This window comes from Salmo trutta, chromosome 25 (genome assembly GCF_901001165.1).
Source record: "Salmo trutta chromosome 25, fSalTru1.1, whole genome shotgun sequence".
NCBI lineage: Eukaryota > Metazoa > Chordata > Actinopteri > Salmoniformes > Salmonidae > Salmo > Salmo trutta.
This window is the reverse complement of record NC_042981.1, coordinates 34848869-34864138: the sequence shown is the minus strand read 5'-3', so window position 1 is coordinate 34864138 and position 15270 is coordinate 34848869. Positions and strand designations below refer to the sequence as shown.

At 39.5% G+C, this 15270-nt stretch overlaps 2 protein-coding genes across 4 annotated transcripts in view; both read left to right on the top strand.

Annotated features, from left to right (window-relative positions):
• The window catches only part of LOC115162481 (cytochrome c oxidase subunit 7A2, mitochondrial), a 9846-nt gene extending 3901 nt beyond the window's left edge, over nt 1-5945 (top strand). The window contains exons 2-4 of the mRNA XM_029713816.1: nt 2909-2998; nt 5442-5526; nt 5718-5945. Coding sequence (XP_029569676.1) covers nt 2909-2998; nt 5442-5526; nt 5718-5773 — 231 coding nt within the window. The 3' untranslated portion in view covers nt 5774-5945. The remainder of the gene's footprint in view (nt 1-2908; nt 2999-5441; nt 5527-5717) is intronic.
• A 2804-nt stretch (nt 5946-8749) lies between these two features.
• Nucleotides 8750-15270, top strand: part of LOC115162477 (collagen alpha-1(XII) chain-like) — a 68016-nt gene continuing 61495 nt past the window's right edge. Inside the window, exons 1-2 of one of the 3 annotated variants that reach the window (XM_029713812.1) lie at nt 8750-8958; nt 9970-10078. In XM_029713812.1, coding sequence (XP_029569672.1) covers nt 10009-10078 — 70 coding nt within the window. In that variant the 5' untranslated portion in view covers nt 8750-8958; nt 9970-10008. The remainder of the gene's footprint in view (nt 8959-9969; nt 10079-15270) is intronic. The other 2 variants (XM_029713811.1, XM_029713813.1) reach the window with 2 other exon arrangements.

The window sequence follows — 15270 nt, the reverse complement described above, 5'->3', positions numbered from 1 at the left end:
CTGAAAGGACAGTGTGGAGTGCAATAGAGATTGCCTCATCTGTGGATCTGTTGGGGCGGTATGCAAATTGGAGTGGGTCTAGGGATTCTGGGATAATGGTGTTGATGTGAGCCATGACCAGCCTTTCAAAGCACTTCATGGCTATAGATGTGAGTGCTATGGGTTGGTAGTAATTTAGGCAGGTTACGTTAGTGTTCTTGGGCACAGAGACTGTGGTGGTCTGCTTGAAACAACATGTTGGTATTACAGACTTGGACAGGGAGAGGTTGAAAATGTCAGTGAAGACACTTGCCAGTTGGTCAGCGCATGCTCGGTGTACATGTCCTGGTAATCCGTCTGGCCCTGTGGCTTTGTGAATGTTGACCTGTTTAAATTATGCAAATGCAGTGGTATATAGTACTTTAAAATATTTTTACCTAAGTAGTTTTTGGGGGTATCTGTACTTGATTTTACTATTTATATTCATAGAAACTTTTACTTCACTACATTCCAAAAGAAAATTATGTACTTTTTACTCCATACATTTTCCCTGATACCCAAAAGTACTCGTTACATTTTGACAGGAAAATTGTCCAATTCACACATTTATCAAGACAACATTCCTGGTCCTCCCTACTGCCTCTGATCTGGTGGTCTCACTAAATACAAATGCTTTGTTTGTAAATTATGTCTGAGTTATGGAGTGTGCCCCTGGCTATCCGTAAAAAAATATATAAATGAATGGTGCCGTTTGCTTAATATAGGGTGAAATGAGTTATACTTGTATCAAAAGTCAAAGTAAATTTGAGCAATTACTTTTAATTGAGCAATTTTTCCACCACTGTGCAAATATAACACCTTTGTAGAGGTCATAGTAATTACACATCATTTTGTCTCCATATATAATTTGGTCTGCAGGGATGGTGGAAATAGATTGTTGCAAACTAAAGGGGAGTAGGGAAGAATCTCTAAGTTCAGCCTTACATGCTGACTATGCCGGGTACGTGGATGGTGATTTTTGTCCATCCACACTAGATGCAATCAGGACACGCAGGTTGAAATATCAAAATGAACTCTGAACCAACTATACTGAACAAAAATATAAATGCAACATGCAACAATTTCAAAGATCATATGAGGAAATCAGTCAATTGAAATATATTCATTAGGCCCTAATCTATGGATTTCACGACTGGGAATACAGATATGCATCTGTTGGTCACATATACCTTTAAAAAGATGGGCCTCAGGATCTCGTCACGGTATTTCTGTGCATTCAAATGGCTAATGCAGTTGTGTTTGTTGTCCGTAGCTTATGCCTGCCCATACCACACAACGCGGCCGGTGTGGTCAGCGTGTTAGGTTATTCAATATCTTCAGAGTTTGTCTGACCAGGTAATTCTTTCCGAAGGCAGTTGCAAGGGGAGAGCATACGATAGCTCTTAACGATGTGGCCGTACAGGATTTGGATTCTACGATTGCCCACTCTGGAGTTAGTCATGAGGATGAATCCAAAACATATATTACAAATTGTTTTAGGTCCATATTATTTCTGAAAATGAGGGAGCCCCAAACCCCCTAGTTCTTTGGGGTTTTGCAGTATGGCTTTACGGATTCGTGGCTTTTTAATATTTCATATGAACTCTGAGCTCATTGTGTCCAGCACCTTAAAAATAGTTTTGGGTATAGCAATTGGGATACACCGGAAAAATGTAGGAATTTCAGTAGGACGTTCATTTTTCTAAAATGTATTCGACCCATACCTGATATTGGTAGGGTTGACCATTGTATCAGGTCTTTCTTAGTCATTTCCAATTGCCGCATGAGATTTTCCTTCAAGTGTGACGAGAATGGCTTAACAGTAATTCCTAAACATCTAAAATGATCTGTAACAATTTGAAATGGGACGTTTTAAGAGTAGTATTAGACAGAGTAGTCTTTGTAATTGGGTACAGTTAACTTTTGCTATAATTTAGTTTGTATCCTGAGATTGAGTAAAAATGTTAAGGACCAGTGGAATGGAAGCAACCGGTTCTGAAATTTATAAAAGCAAGTCTTCTGCACATACACTGCCTGTTCTGTCCTCTCTTTTCACTCCACTAATATTTTCATTGGCCTGGATTGAGATGGCTAGAGGTTCTATCTCAATAGCAAATTGGAGCCCCAAAAATATTGTGATTTGTGGCCATTCATTCTTACTGAAGCACATGGTAAAGCATACAATACTTTTACCAAAGGAAATTAAATTGCAGCCAAATCCACATTTTCATAACGTTGCAAAGCGGTAATTCAATTTTTTGTTGTTGTATAAGTCAGATGGGAACCCGTCAGGTCCAGGTGACTTCTACATTTTTGTTGATTTAATAGCTTTTTTTCATTGACACTTAGCTCGTTGACAAGTGTCTCTCTATCTGTAGAATCAAGAGTGTGTAATGAGTTTTTTTATATATATTTTTAGAATGATTTCATTAAGGGAGTGTTTCCAATAGATTCTGATATAAATTAAAATGCATTTTTGAACACTCGGTTTATTTCATTATCACAGGTGGCCATACTATTACTGTCATTTATTTGTGCAATTGTATGCGATGCGGCAGATCGATGTAGTTGTTGAGCTAGTATTTCACTGGCTTTTTCTACCTGATTCGTAATGTTAATGGGTCTTTCTATAAGTAATGGGGACAATGTGTGACATTGGGGTCAACATTTCAAAATGTTTTGAAACAAAAGAAATGAATATATACAAATTAACCCATAACTCCACCCTAAACAACAACATAAGTCTAGGACTATACATCCTTTAAGCAGGGCTCATCTACTGTATCTAGCAGAAGTAGCTATAGGTTACTAGTTGGTCCACATATTATTACTTCAGTAATCATTGACAAACATTTTCATGTATCTTTTCCTGATCACCTGTTTTTTTCAGGGTCTTCAGCAGCTGTCCAGGCGGACTATCTCCAGTAGTGCCCGCAGACAGGTGGACAACATGGTCAAAGAGAAGCAGAAGCTGTTCCAGGTAAGGCCTGGGTCGAGGCAAACGGGTGACGATGCAGCTGAAAGTTCCCCTGAAGAGCAGTAGAAATGTGGAACTGAACACCTGTCTACTGAAGCTGAAATACTGTTTTTAGAAGTGAACAATTCTATCCTGGTTTAGTTTTATTTACCTAATTTGACAGTCAATATTTGTGTTGAATCTTGTTTGACCAGTAATGGTACAGTAATGCTAAGGTTAAAGTTTGCACTTTATTCCCAGGTTCTGGAAACAGAATCTTATTTCCCCCCTTTGTAGCCTGAAAGATAAGTATGTGTTTGCTCGTAGGGTTCACTCATAGTTTGGGCTGGACTAACACATTTTTGCATGCAGTATGATATGTAAACAGGCATCAGCCAACCCAAAATCAGACTTATGATATCCAATGCTTTGCTGATTCTTGTCTAACCTCTATGGTGTCCACAGCTGGCACTCACTCTGCCTTAAAATCATAGAGCTAAAGCAATGACTGCTTCTCTGCAATTTGTTGTTGAAATGCATTTTAGCCTAAGAAATTCCTGACCCTTTTAAGGGCATATGTTTATGGTAAGTGTTTCCATTTGTATTAGGTTCGGCTATAACATCTCTCAAGCAGCACTTGCTCTCCAAGAAGTAGCCTTGTTAAAACCCTTTTAGTTGTTTTAATTGGGGTTATATACAGTGGCTTGCGAAAGTATTCACCCCCCTTGGCATTTTTCCTATTTTGTTGCCTCACAACCTGGAATTAAAATAGTTTTTTTTGGGGGGGGGTTGTATCATTTGATTTACACAACATGCCTACCACTTTGAAGATGGAACATATTTTTATTGTGAAACAAACAAGAAATAAGACAAAACTATTCACCCCTCCAAAGTCAATACTTTGTAGAGCCACCTTTTGCAGCAATTACAGCTGCAAGTCTCTTGGGGTATGTGTCTATAAGCTTGGCACATCTAGCCACTGGGATTTTTGCCCATTCTTCAAGGCAAAACAGCTCCAGCTCCTTCAAGTAAGTTGGATGGGTTCTGCTGGTGTATAGCAATCTTGAAGTCATACCATAGACTCTCAATTGGATTGAGGTCTAGGCTTTGACTAGGCCATTCCAAGACATTTAAATGTTTCCCCTTAAACCACTCGAGTGTTGCTTGAGCAGTATGCTTAGCGTCATTGTCCTGCTGGAAGGTGAACCTCCATCCCAGTCTCAAATCTCTGGAACAGGTTTCCATCAAGAATTTCCCTGTATTTAGCACCATCCTTCAATTCTGACCAGTTTCCCAGTCCCTGCCGAGGAAAAACATCCCCACAGCATGATGCTGCCACCACCATGCTTCACTGTGGGGATGGTATTCTCGGGATGATGAGAGGTGTTGGGTTTGCGCCAGACTTAGTGTTTTCCTTGATGGCCCTTAAGGCGAACACCAAATGTGTTTTGCTTATTCTTTTTCTTTAAGCAATGACTTTTTCTGGCTACTCTTCCGTAAAGCCCAGCTCTGTGGAGTGCACGGCTTAAAGTGGTCCTATGGACAGATACTCCAATCTCCCCTATGGAGCTTTGCAGCTTCTTCATGGTTATCTTTGGTCTCTTTGTTGCCTCTGATTAATGCCCTCCTTGCCTGGTCCGTGAGGCTTGGTGGGCTGCCTCTATTGGCAGGTTTGTTGTGGTGCCATATTCTTTCCATTTTTTTAATAATGGATTTAATTGTGCTCCATGGGATGTTCAAAGTTTCTGATATTTTTTTATAACCCAACCCTGATCTGTACTTCTCCACAACTTTGTTCCTGACCTGTTTGGAGAGCTCCTTGTTCTTCATGGTGCTTGGTGGTGCCCCTTGCTTAGTAGTGTTGCAGTCTCTGGGGCCTTTCAGAACAGTTGTGTGTATATATACTGAGATCATGTGACAGATCATGTGACACTTAGATTGCACACAGCTGGACTTTATTTTACTAATTATGTGATTTCTGAAGGTAATTGGTTGCACCAGATCTTATTTGGGGGCTTCATAGCAAAGGGGGTGAATACATATGCACGCACCACTTTTCCGTTTTACATTGTTTTGAATTTGTTGAGACAAGTTATTTTTTTCATTTCACTTCACCAATTTGGACTATTTTGTGTATGTCCATTCCATGAAATCCAAATAAAAATCAATTTAAATTACAGGTTGTAATGCAACAAAATAGAAAAAACGCCAAGGGGGATGAATACTTTTGCAAGGCACTGTACGTCTCACTGAATATTTGTGGCCTTGCCAGGTCTAATTATAGTGCCGTGCTGGTGAATGAAATGCATCAACAAACGTATTCAGGTGGTGCCATTTAACATACTACTACTGCCACCACCAACAGACCTGTACCCAGGCAGAATCATTTAGCTTTTGGTTCATTTACGTTGCCCTAAAGGGCTTGTCAGTTTTCTGAATGCCGGATGATTCTTTCCTCTTTGCGCAGTCAGATAACGGGATTCCAGTCCATCTGAAGGGAGGAGCCAAGGATGCTATTCTGTACAGGCTAACAATGGCCCTTACAGTCTTTGGTAAGTGCATTAACCTGAAATTGGGTATGTGAAATTATACAACCCTGATATAACCCTCCTTGATTGTAAGTGTTAATGGCATCTTTATGGCAGTTGATCAAGTAATCTTGACTAGAGTCATGTCTCACATTTCAAGTCTAACCACAAACAGTTTGCCTGTTATTTTCAAAATCTTTCCTATCTCTTCACAGGAAGTGGATTTGTCGTGTATGAACTCCTCAATGCAGCAATGCCCAAGAAGGCATGAGTGCCCTTGTCCATGTCCATCCCTACATTAATGTTCTCTGTTGTGCAGATGTATGATCTGGGAGATTATTTGTCCTGTCAATAATGCCAATATGTTTCATGCCTGGGATCAATATTTATTGATTGTACAATTAATGTACCATAGATAATAAAACAACTACAAAACAAAGTCATATCCATGTGTACGTCTTCATTTTAAAATCTCAATTCATCTGATGTTGTCATAAACAGACAGCTTTAAAAAAAATATATATATATATAAAGCTTTGTATATGACAATGTTTTTAGCTGTGATTGTGCACATGAACCAATAAATTAACCCTTCTATGGGATAAAAACCCCTGGGCCTACAGCCTAGTGGTCACTTCTGCACGTGGATGACTTTCAATGTGCTGTCCTATATGTATGTCCTGCTTTTAAACACTAGAGGGCCTCACTGACCATGAAATGAGTGACATATTCTAGATTGGTTTTAAGAAACTGGACTGACCATTTCTACTCCACGAAGATCCATTCAAAACGTTTATAATGAAAGGCAACACTGCCTCAATAATACCCAAACTGTTCAAGGCTGTTCACATGGCCTACCTGACCTGTAATTACTTAATCAAGTGAAATGGCACTAAATAAGTTATGTATTTTATTGTTTGTAATTTTCATTAAATGTAGGACTGTTGGTGTGTTTTAACATCGGTGGCTCAACTTGGTTTACTACAATTTTCAATGCGTAAAAGTTGCCTGAGTGAGCGCATCTTGAGATCCACAAGAAAATCCACTTAAAGTCAGTTTTAAAATAACATCAAATTGATCAGAAATACAATGTAGACATTGTTAATGTTGTAAATGACTATTGTAGCTGGAAACAGCAGATTTTTTTAATGGAATATCTACATAGGCGTACAGAGGTCCATTATCAGCAACCATCACTCCTGTGTTCCAATGACACGTTGTGTTAGCTAATCCAAGTTTATAATTTTAAAAGGCTAATTGATCATTAGAAAACCCTTTTGCAATTATGTTATGACAACTGTTGTTCTGGTTAAAGAAGCAATGAAACTGGTCTTCTTTAGACTAGTTCAGTATCTGGAGCATCAGCATTTGTGGGTTCGATGATAGGCTCAAAATGGCCAGAAACAAATTACTTTCTTCTGAAACTCATGTCTATTCTTGTTCTGAGAAATGAAGGCTATTCCATGCGAGAAATCGCCAAGAAACTGAAGATCTCGTACAAAGCTGTGTACTACTCCCTTAACAGAACAGCGCTAACCAGAATAGAAAGAGGAGTGGGAGGCCCCAGTGCACAACTGAGCAAGAGGACAAGTACATTAGTGTCTAGTTTGAGAAACAGACACCTCACAAGTCCTCAACTGGCAGCTTCATTAAATAGTACCCGCAAAATACCCGTCTCAACGTCAACAGTGAAGAGGCGACTCCGGGATGCTGGCCCTCTAGGCAGAGTTGCAAAGAAAAGGCCATATCTCAGACTGGCCAATAAAAAGAAAAGATTAAGATGGGCAAAATAACAGACGCTGGACAGAGGAACTCTGCCTAGAAGGCCAGCATCTCAGAGTCGCCTCTTCTCTGTTGATAGTCCCACTAAGCGCAAACCAGATGGGATGGCATATTGCTGCAGAATGCTGTGGTAGACATCCTGGTGAAGTGTGCCTTGAATTCTAAATAAATCACTGACGGTGTCACCAGCAAAGCACCATCACACCTCCTCCTCCATGCTTCACGGTGGGAACTACACATGAGGAGATCATACTTTCACCTACTCTGCGTCTCACAAAGACACTGCGGTTGGAATCAAAAATCTCAAATTTAGACTCGTCAGATCAAAGGACAGATGTCCACTGGTCTAATTTCCATTGCTCGTGTTTCTTGGCCCAAGCAAGTCTTTTCTTGTTATTGGTGTCCTTTAGTAGCAGTTTCTTTGCAGCAATTCGACCATGAAGGCCTGATTCATGCAGTCTCCTCTGAACAGTTGCTTGAACTCTGTGAAGCATTTATTTGGTCTGCAATTTTCTGAGGCTGGTAACTCTAATGAACTTATCCTCTTGCAGTAGAGGTAACTCTGGGTCTTCCTTTCCTGTGGCGGTCTTCATGAGAGACAGTTTCATCATAGCGCTTGATGGTTTTTGCGACTGCACTTGAAGAAACTTTCAAAGTTCTTGAAATGTTCCGCATTGACTGACCTTCATGTCTTAAAGTAATGATGGACTGTCATTTCTCTTTGCTTATTTGAGCTGGTCTTGCCATAATATGGACTTGGTCTTTTACAAAATAGGGCTATCTTCTGTATACCAACCATACCTTGTCACAACACAATTGATTGGCTCAAATGCATTAAGAAGGAAAGAATTCCACAAATTAACTTTTAACAACGCACACCTGTTAATTGAAATGCATTCCAGGCGCCTACCTCATGAAGCTGGTTGAGAGAATGCCAAGAGTGTGCAAAGCTGTCATCAAGGCAAAGTAACAACTTTGAAGAATCTCAAATATTAAATATATTTCGATTTGTTTGACACTTTTTTCATTACTACATGATTCCATATGTGTTATTTCATAGTTTTGATGTCTTCACTATTATTCTACAATGTAGAAAATAGTAATAGATAAAAACCCTTGATTGTGTAGGTGTCCAAGCTTTTTACTGATACTGTATATATAGTATGTATATGTATGTGTATATATACATACATATACATATATATATACATATATATATATATATATATATATATATATATATATATATATATATATATATATATATAGCCTACATGTTATGTTCCTTAGGGTTGCCCATTAGGCACTTGTAACTCATAAGATCAATGTGCCAAATGAATTCAGAAAATAATGCAGTTTCCAGAAGTGTATTCCCACTTTGGGGGATGTTTCATATATCAAACCATTGCGAGGTTTACCAGTGGAGTTTCGTAAGAGCTTATTGTAAAATGAGATTTGGGAACAGCCCCCTATTAAGTAGCAGATTGTGGAAAGATTCTTCCCACTTGGAAAGAGACTTTCTTTCTGGGACACATGCTGTTGGATCTTCCAGTAGCCAGCTAGAGAGAAGTGTCCACCCAGAGCTCCTGAAAGTTCTCTATCAGTTTCTAGAAGGGGGAGTCTTCAAGGCGGGTGCACCTACATTTTTGGATTTTTTCTGTTAACATTGACCAGGTGAGCAACATGTTTTATTTTCTTCTATCCTGCTGTGGGTTAGAAATAATAAGATTTATACAAAATAAATGGTTTTCAAATAATAAAACATTGTGCTTAGCTGTATGTGCTATATTTATGAGCGTTTTCTAATGAAAGGACTGATTTATTATTTTTCTGTGAATAACTGCCAGACAGGTGAAAGATTTTTTTTGTGCTTGGTTAGTTCTTCAGCCTGTATTTTTCCCATAAAGGAACATATATGTTGGATTATGTCGGTACCTCTGTGTGGAATCAATAAGTATACTGTATTAGAGTATGAACATTGAATTAGAATAGCCTAGCCAAAGTAACAAATAAATTAGTTGATCATTAGTAATTTGCTAATAGGCACATTGTTTTGGCAAAAGTTATTTATGCTACATTGGTTTTTAAGTTATCTATGGGCCTGATGTATATTAAGTTGACATTTATGATATGATATATAAGGGCCACTTCTGAGGGTCTTGGGAGCTAAATGGGATAACTGAATGAAATGTCCTTCTAGTTTCAGTAGGCCTATTTGAGCTCCTGTGCCACTAGGCGGGGTGCACAACCTGTAGGACCAGTAGCCTATTTCTGATATTCGAGGCAGGTTTGCGTTTGACGAAATTCTCAATTGTCGAGCCTATACGACAGGTCGAATTATGATTAAATTATTTACTACAACTATGTGAAATTTGTATTTTTTAACTAATGGTTATTAGTTAATAGAGTTATGATAATTAAGTTATGATAATTCTTGAGACCGTCATTGTAAATAAGAATGTGTTATTAACTGACTTGCTTAGACGTTAAATGAAAAAAATGTAAAAGACAACGGTGCATGCATGAGTTGACAAAAATTAGGTCGTTACTTTTCACTCCTTTGAACCAAATTTTGCCTCTTCAGTCACGTTAATTTTATATATTCCCTTTCAAAGGCTCGTGACTTTTTGCCCATTCTCTTCTCAAAGCTTATCCTAATGGGTTTGAACGCAACTCTCTCCTCAGATTCATTAATGTGCTGCTGCTGACCCATAACGTCTAAAAATGAAGATAAGGCTGTCATTGGCCGTGTCGGCTTTCGTTGCAGTGTTATTCGCCTCGGTTGAAGCGCAAGGTAAATGTGCCTCCCTCCTGCCCTTTTCACATACCCCCCCAACTCTGGCTCGCTCTCTCTTTCTCTCTCTCTCGCTCTCTCTTTCTCTCTCTCTCTCTCTAGTTGTTTGATATAAACCTACAGGATTTAGGATTTAGGGTATTTATTGTGTGAGAACCATCACATGGAAACAACCATAATGCATTGTACAGTATGATTAAAACAATGATACCCAGTTGTGTGTATTTTACTTGATTTGACTTGCCCTGCACCCAGGGGCACCATGCACCCCAAAAATCTGAGGGCACAAAGTACATGTTGTAGGGGATGGTCGGGAGAATGTAGAATTTTTCAAACAGCTGAAACAGCTTTTTCCTGGAATCAAGAGACATAATCATTATGCCAAATTTTATGTAAAGAAGAGAAATGAATAAACCTATATTTTCTACATAGTTTTCTAAGCATACTGCCTTCACCTGTTCAAGTGTCATTTTAATAAACTTGTATGTAAACTTGTATGCCTTTAGTACAACTGCCACATGGGTATATAGTATCATTACCCAATAATTAAAGCATTTTTATTCAATTGTGTATTTATTTGTCATTAGAGTTTTGAAAATAACAATATAGATATCTGTCAATCTTTGCATGCATAGCTCTGTCTATTAATTTCAGTGGTTACATTTCCACAGCCCCACCCTGCATCTTTGCTAAAATATGGGTAAAATAATAGAATATGAGTCTTATTCAGTACATTTAGTAATTGCTTGCTTTTTTAATGTCTAGCAACATTGCCAGCTAAGATAGTTAGGCTAGCTAGACAAGCTTGCTCAAACTTGATTGATAGCCTGAAATGGCTTCTTGGTAGCTCGTTATGAGGTTGGGAGATTGGTAGCCCATTTATATTTATATTTATATTTATGGGCTACCAACTTGGCTAAAGCCAACTTTATAAAATTGCTAGCTAGCTGGCTAGAATTACAGAGAAACAACAAAACATTTTAGTTTCATTTATTAATCAAGAGGGAATCAATAGGCTATCAATATCTTGATCAAATTAATTTACAAACATACCTCCTGCGAGTTCTGCCCATCATATTCACGGCAGCTAAAATAAAATCAAACTACACTATATATACAACGGTATGTGGACACCCCTTCAAATTAGTGGATTCCGCTATTTCAGCCACACCCGTTGCTGACAGATGTATAAAATCGAGCATACAGCCATGCTATCTCCATAGACACAATGGCGGTAGAATGGCATTACGGAAGAGCTCAGTAACTTTCAACGTGGCACCGTCATAGGATGCCACCTTTCCAACAAGTCAGTTCGTCAAATGTCTGCCCTGCTAGAGCTGCCCCGGTCAACTGTAAGTGCTGTTATTGTGAAGTGGAAACATCTAGGAGCAAGAACGGCTCAGCCGCAAAGTGGTAGGCTACACAAGCTCACAGAACGAGACTGCCGAGTGCTGACGCGCTTAAGACGTAAAAATCATCTGTCCTCGGTTGCAACACTCACTACCGAGTTCCAAACTGACTCTGGAAGCAATGTCAGCACAAGAACTGTTCATCGGGAGCTTCATGAAATGGGTTTCCATGGCCGAGCAGCCACTCACAAGCCTAAGATCACCATGTGCAATGCCAAGCGTCGGCTGGTATGGTGTAAAGCTTGCCCCCATTGGACTCTGGAGTAGGGGAAACGCCTTCTCTGGAGTGATGAATCACGCTTCACCATCTGGCAGTCTGACGGACAAATCTGGGTTTAGCGGATGCCAGGAAACACTACCTGCCCCAATGCATAGTGCCAACTGTAAAGTTTGGTGGAGGAGGAATAATTATCCAGGGCTGTTTTTCGTGGTTCGGGCTAGACCCCTTAGTTCCCTTAGCATTACAGCATACAATGACATTCCAGAATATTTCTGTGTTTCCAAGAAATTGACTGGCCTGTACAAAGCCTTGACCTCAACCCTGTCGAAGACCTTTGGGATGAATTGGAACAACAACTGCAAGCCAGGCCTAATCGCCAAACATCAATGCCCAACCTCACTAATGATCAAGTGTAAAGCCTTCCTAGAAGAGTGGAGTCTGTTCTAGCAGCAAAGGGGGGACCAACTCCATATTAATGCCCATGATTTTGGAATGAGATGTTCGACGAGAAGGTGTCCACATACTTTTGGTCATGTAGTGTATGTGCGTGCAGCGTGTCACTCTAGTCTACAACAAATATGGTGGATAGTATACTCTTACTCAGGCCGTTTACCATTGAAAAACATGGTCAGTTCCGATCTACTTAAGGGGGTGCTGTCCCGTAGACACTAATGCAATAGCAGCTGGGTCTGGTCTACTTAGTTCAGACTTCCATTGAAACAATGGACAGGTTGGTTGTTTATCAGCAAAACCGATGCTCGTGCAACCATGGGGCAAAACAGACTGGGTTGGCTTAGATTGTTGACATGTAAACTATATTTAGTCTCCAATGTTTGTTGAAAACACAAATACATTTTCACAATGAGCACTTGTCTCTGAAATACATCGTTACAGTTGTTGGTTAGCTAGCTAGCGATTTCTTTTGCCATATTAGCGTTGACATGAAATCAGTCAAAACACCTCAAAACAAGACATGACATCAAGAACAAGACGAAACTATCTGAAACAAGTCACGATTCCCCACATGGCAGTTTCTTGTCATTGTTGGTAGCTATCTGGCCATCCAGAATCACAACAACTTGCAGACTTCTGGCCGAAAGGAAGCGCCCGCATTGCTTTCGTGACGTTGTCAGCTAACCCATCTATAGAGAATGATAGAGAAAACCTCTCTATATAGTTCCCATTATGGTGTATGTGAACACATGGGCAGCGCCATTGAGGCAATCTTCATTTTGAAGTCGCCAATTTTTTTCCTAAATGATTAGGTGATTCCTCCTAATTACCCGGTTGGACATGACTCCAGCAGGGTCATCAAGAGGGATCAGCCAATAAAGTTGGAAGTCCCACCCAGTTGACTACATTAAAATGGTGGAAGCTCTCAATGGCGCTGCCCATGCTAAAACTGCCTTTTGGCCACTAGATGGTAAATCTTTATTAAGTTTAGTAATTCATTTATTAATTTATGTTTTTTAAACAGGACAAATCTGAGAGGGAACGTGCACCTGGGCGTGACGCTTCTGTCTACACCTCTTCCCTTTCTCTGTGATGTAATATGATTCCCCATTCTAGGAGTCCCATTCTAGGAGTCCCATTCTAGGAGTCCCATTCTAGAAGTTATTTCAGGATAATTACAATTTGATGAATTTATTTGACATTTAGTCCATCTTGGGGTGTATATATATATATTTGGTTTTTTAAATGTCATATCCCAAATTCTGGAAATGTTTCCAACTTTACCAATGAGAAAACAGTGACTCATGTTGTCAACTGTAACAGTTGGATCTGACTCTTACATTGATGTCAGTGTCTTCACAAGGCCAGGTAACAATGTGTTACCTTAGTCTTATTGGCGTTATTGTTTGGTAGAAGAATCCAGGACCCAATAGTCAGTCCTTTAAAAATTGGATAGGATTTTTAAAATTATCTTTCCAATTATGTTTTCTCAAACAAAAATTAAGTAAAGTTAAACTACAATTATTTCATGGTTTAGCTATTTCCCTCTGTAATTATGTTGTTACATTGACGTTACAGTAGCTGTTCTAGATTTTATTGTTTCTCATAATATTTCAATATCCAAACAAAATTAGTGGTCATGATCATTTGTAGAAATGTGACATCATAGTTTCAATATCCTTGATGTTCAAAAACTGGAGCATTCAATTGTTCCCTTTTTTTCCCTGAAAGCTTTTTTGGTGGAGTCCAATGTCTACTCCCATTTATCTTCACTAACGGAATGAAAATATGTAATATGAGAATCGCTAATTAATCCTCAGACAGGGCAAAGACAAAGAGCCTTTTTAGCCTTCTTACGGACATTCTCAAAAACGCTGAGTTGCAATCCATATAGAAAGTTAATATGCAGAAATGTTTAATGTCAGCACATGTTGCGGAATTACTTTGGCATCTGTTCTGCCTTTTTGGGAGAGTCAGAGCTCTTTCTCTGACTGGCTGGCCTGGCAGTAGAGCAGGCCAGGATGAATGGCTGACTGGCCGCAGACTGAGGTTACTGACAGTAGCCAAAGTCTGGTCATGGGTAAGGCAGAAGTGTCCTCTGGTCAGGCAGGGTGCTGTGATGTGCACCCACACCTGGCAGAGGGAACGAGAGTGAAAAGATATCTGCTAATGTTTATTATGAGTATTTTATATCTTCAGTGTATTTTTTTCAATATCTTGTTTTAGAAAATGACATTAAAACGCAACATGAGAAGACTGAAAAGAAAATGTGTAAAGTAACAACTCTGTCATGAATGATTCCAACTGCTTGCAACTTTTTTGTAAAACGATGATCAAACACCTTGAGCGATGTGACACAGCTCTTTGCTCTTGTGAGTGAAGACAATCTCCCTACCCAACTTTCCTCCCCACTGCCCCTCCCAACCCCCAAGTGGGTTTATTGATTCTTGTTCGAGAGACTTTGTTGGAGAGGAGGGCAACTTACCCGGGCCCCCTAAATTGATGTGGCAGGTTGGTGATCCTCCTTTACCGTGTACCAATACCAGCTTGGCTCAGGTTCTAGATGTTGTCTGCCTGTACATTCAGTGTGTCCTGAGCTGTGGCTTTTCTCAGCAGGTATTTTACAGTGATATTCTTGCATCCCATCCCAATGCCCCTCCTCAGCAGCTTGCATGCCGTCCACTCGCTGACATGGCCTGAAAGACCAGCCTTTGTATGTATGTCTTTATCACATCCTCATCATCATCCTGGACTATAGTATGTAGCCTATGAGAAGTACACATACAGCCATAGGCTACAGGAAGAATAGAAACTCATACAGCACTTCATAGATATTAAGACTTTCTTATATTCTACGCAGTTAAATCTTGTTATGCTGTTTACCCTTAAGTACAAGTTTGTCTGTCCAAAACAAAAAATAGTACTTTTTAAACACTTTGTTTCCACTCTCCTTTAACTGCACTCACATAAAGGTGAAAGGTCACCCAACCCTCTGATTTAACTAGGTTGCATGTGAAACCCCAGTGAGGAAGAATATCATTTTAAAATACATTTAATGTCTCTATGTGTGGTCCCTCGTGTACATGGAAACACTTTCACCCAATTTGTCA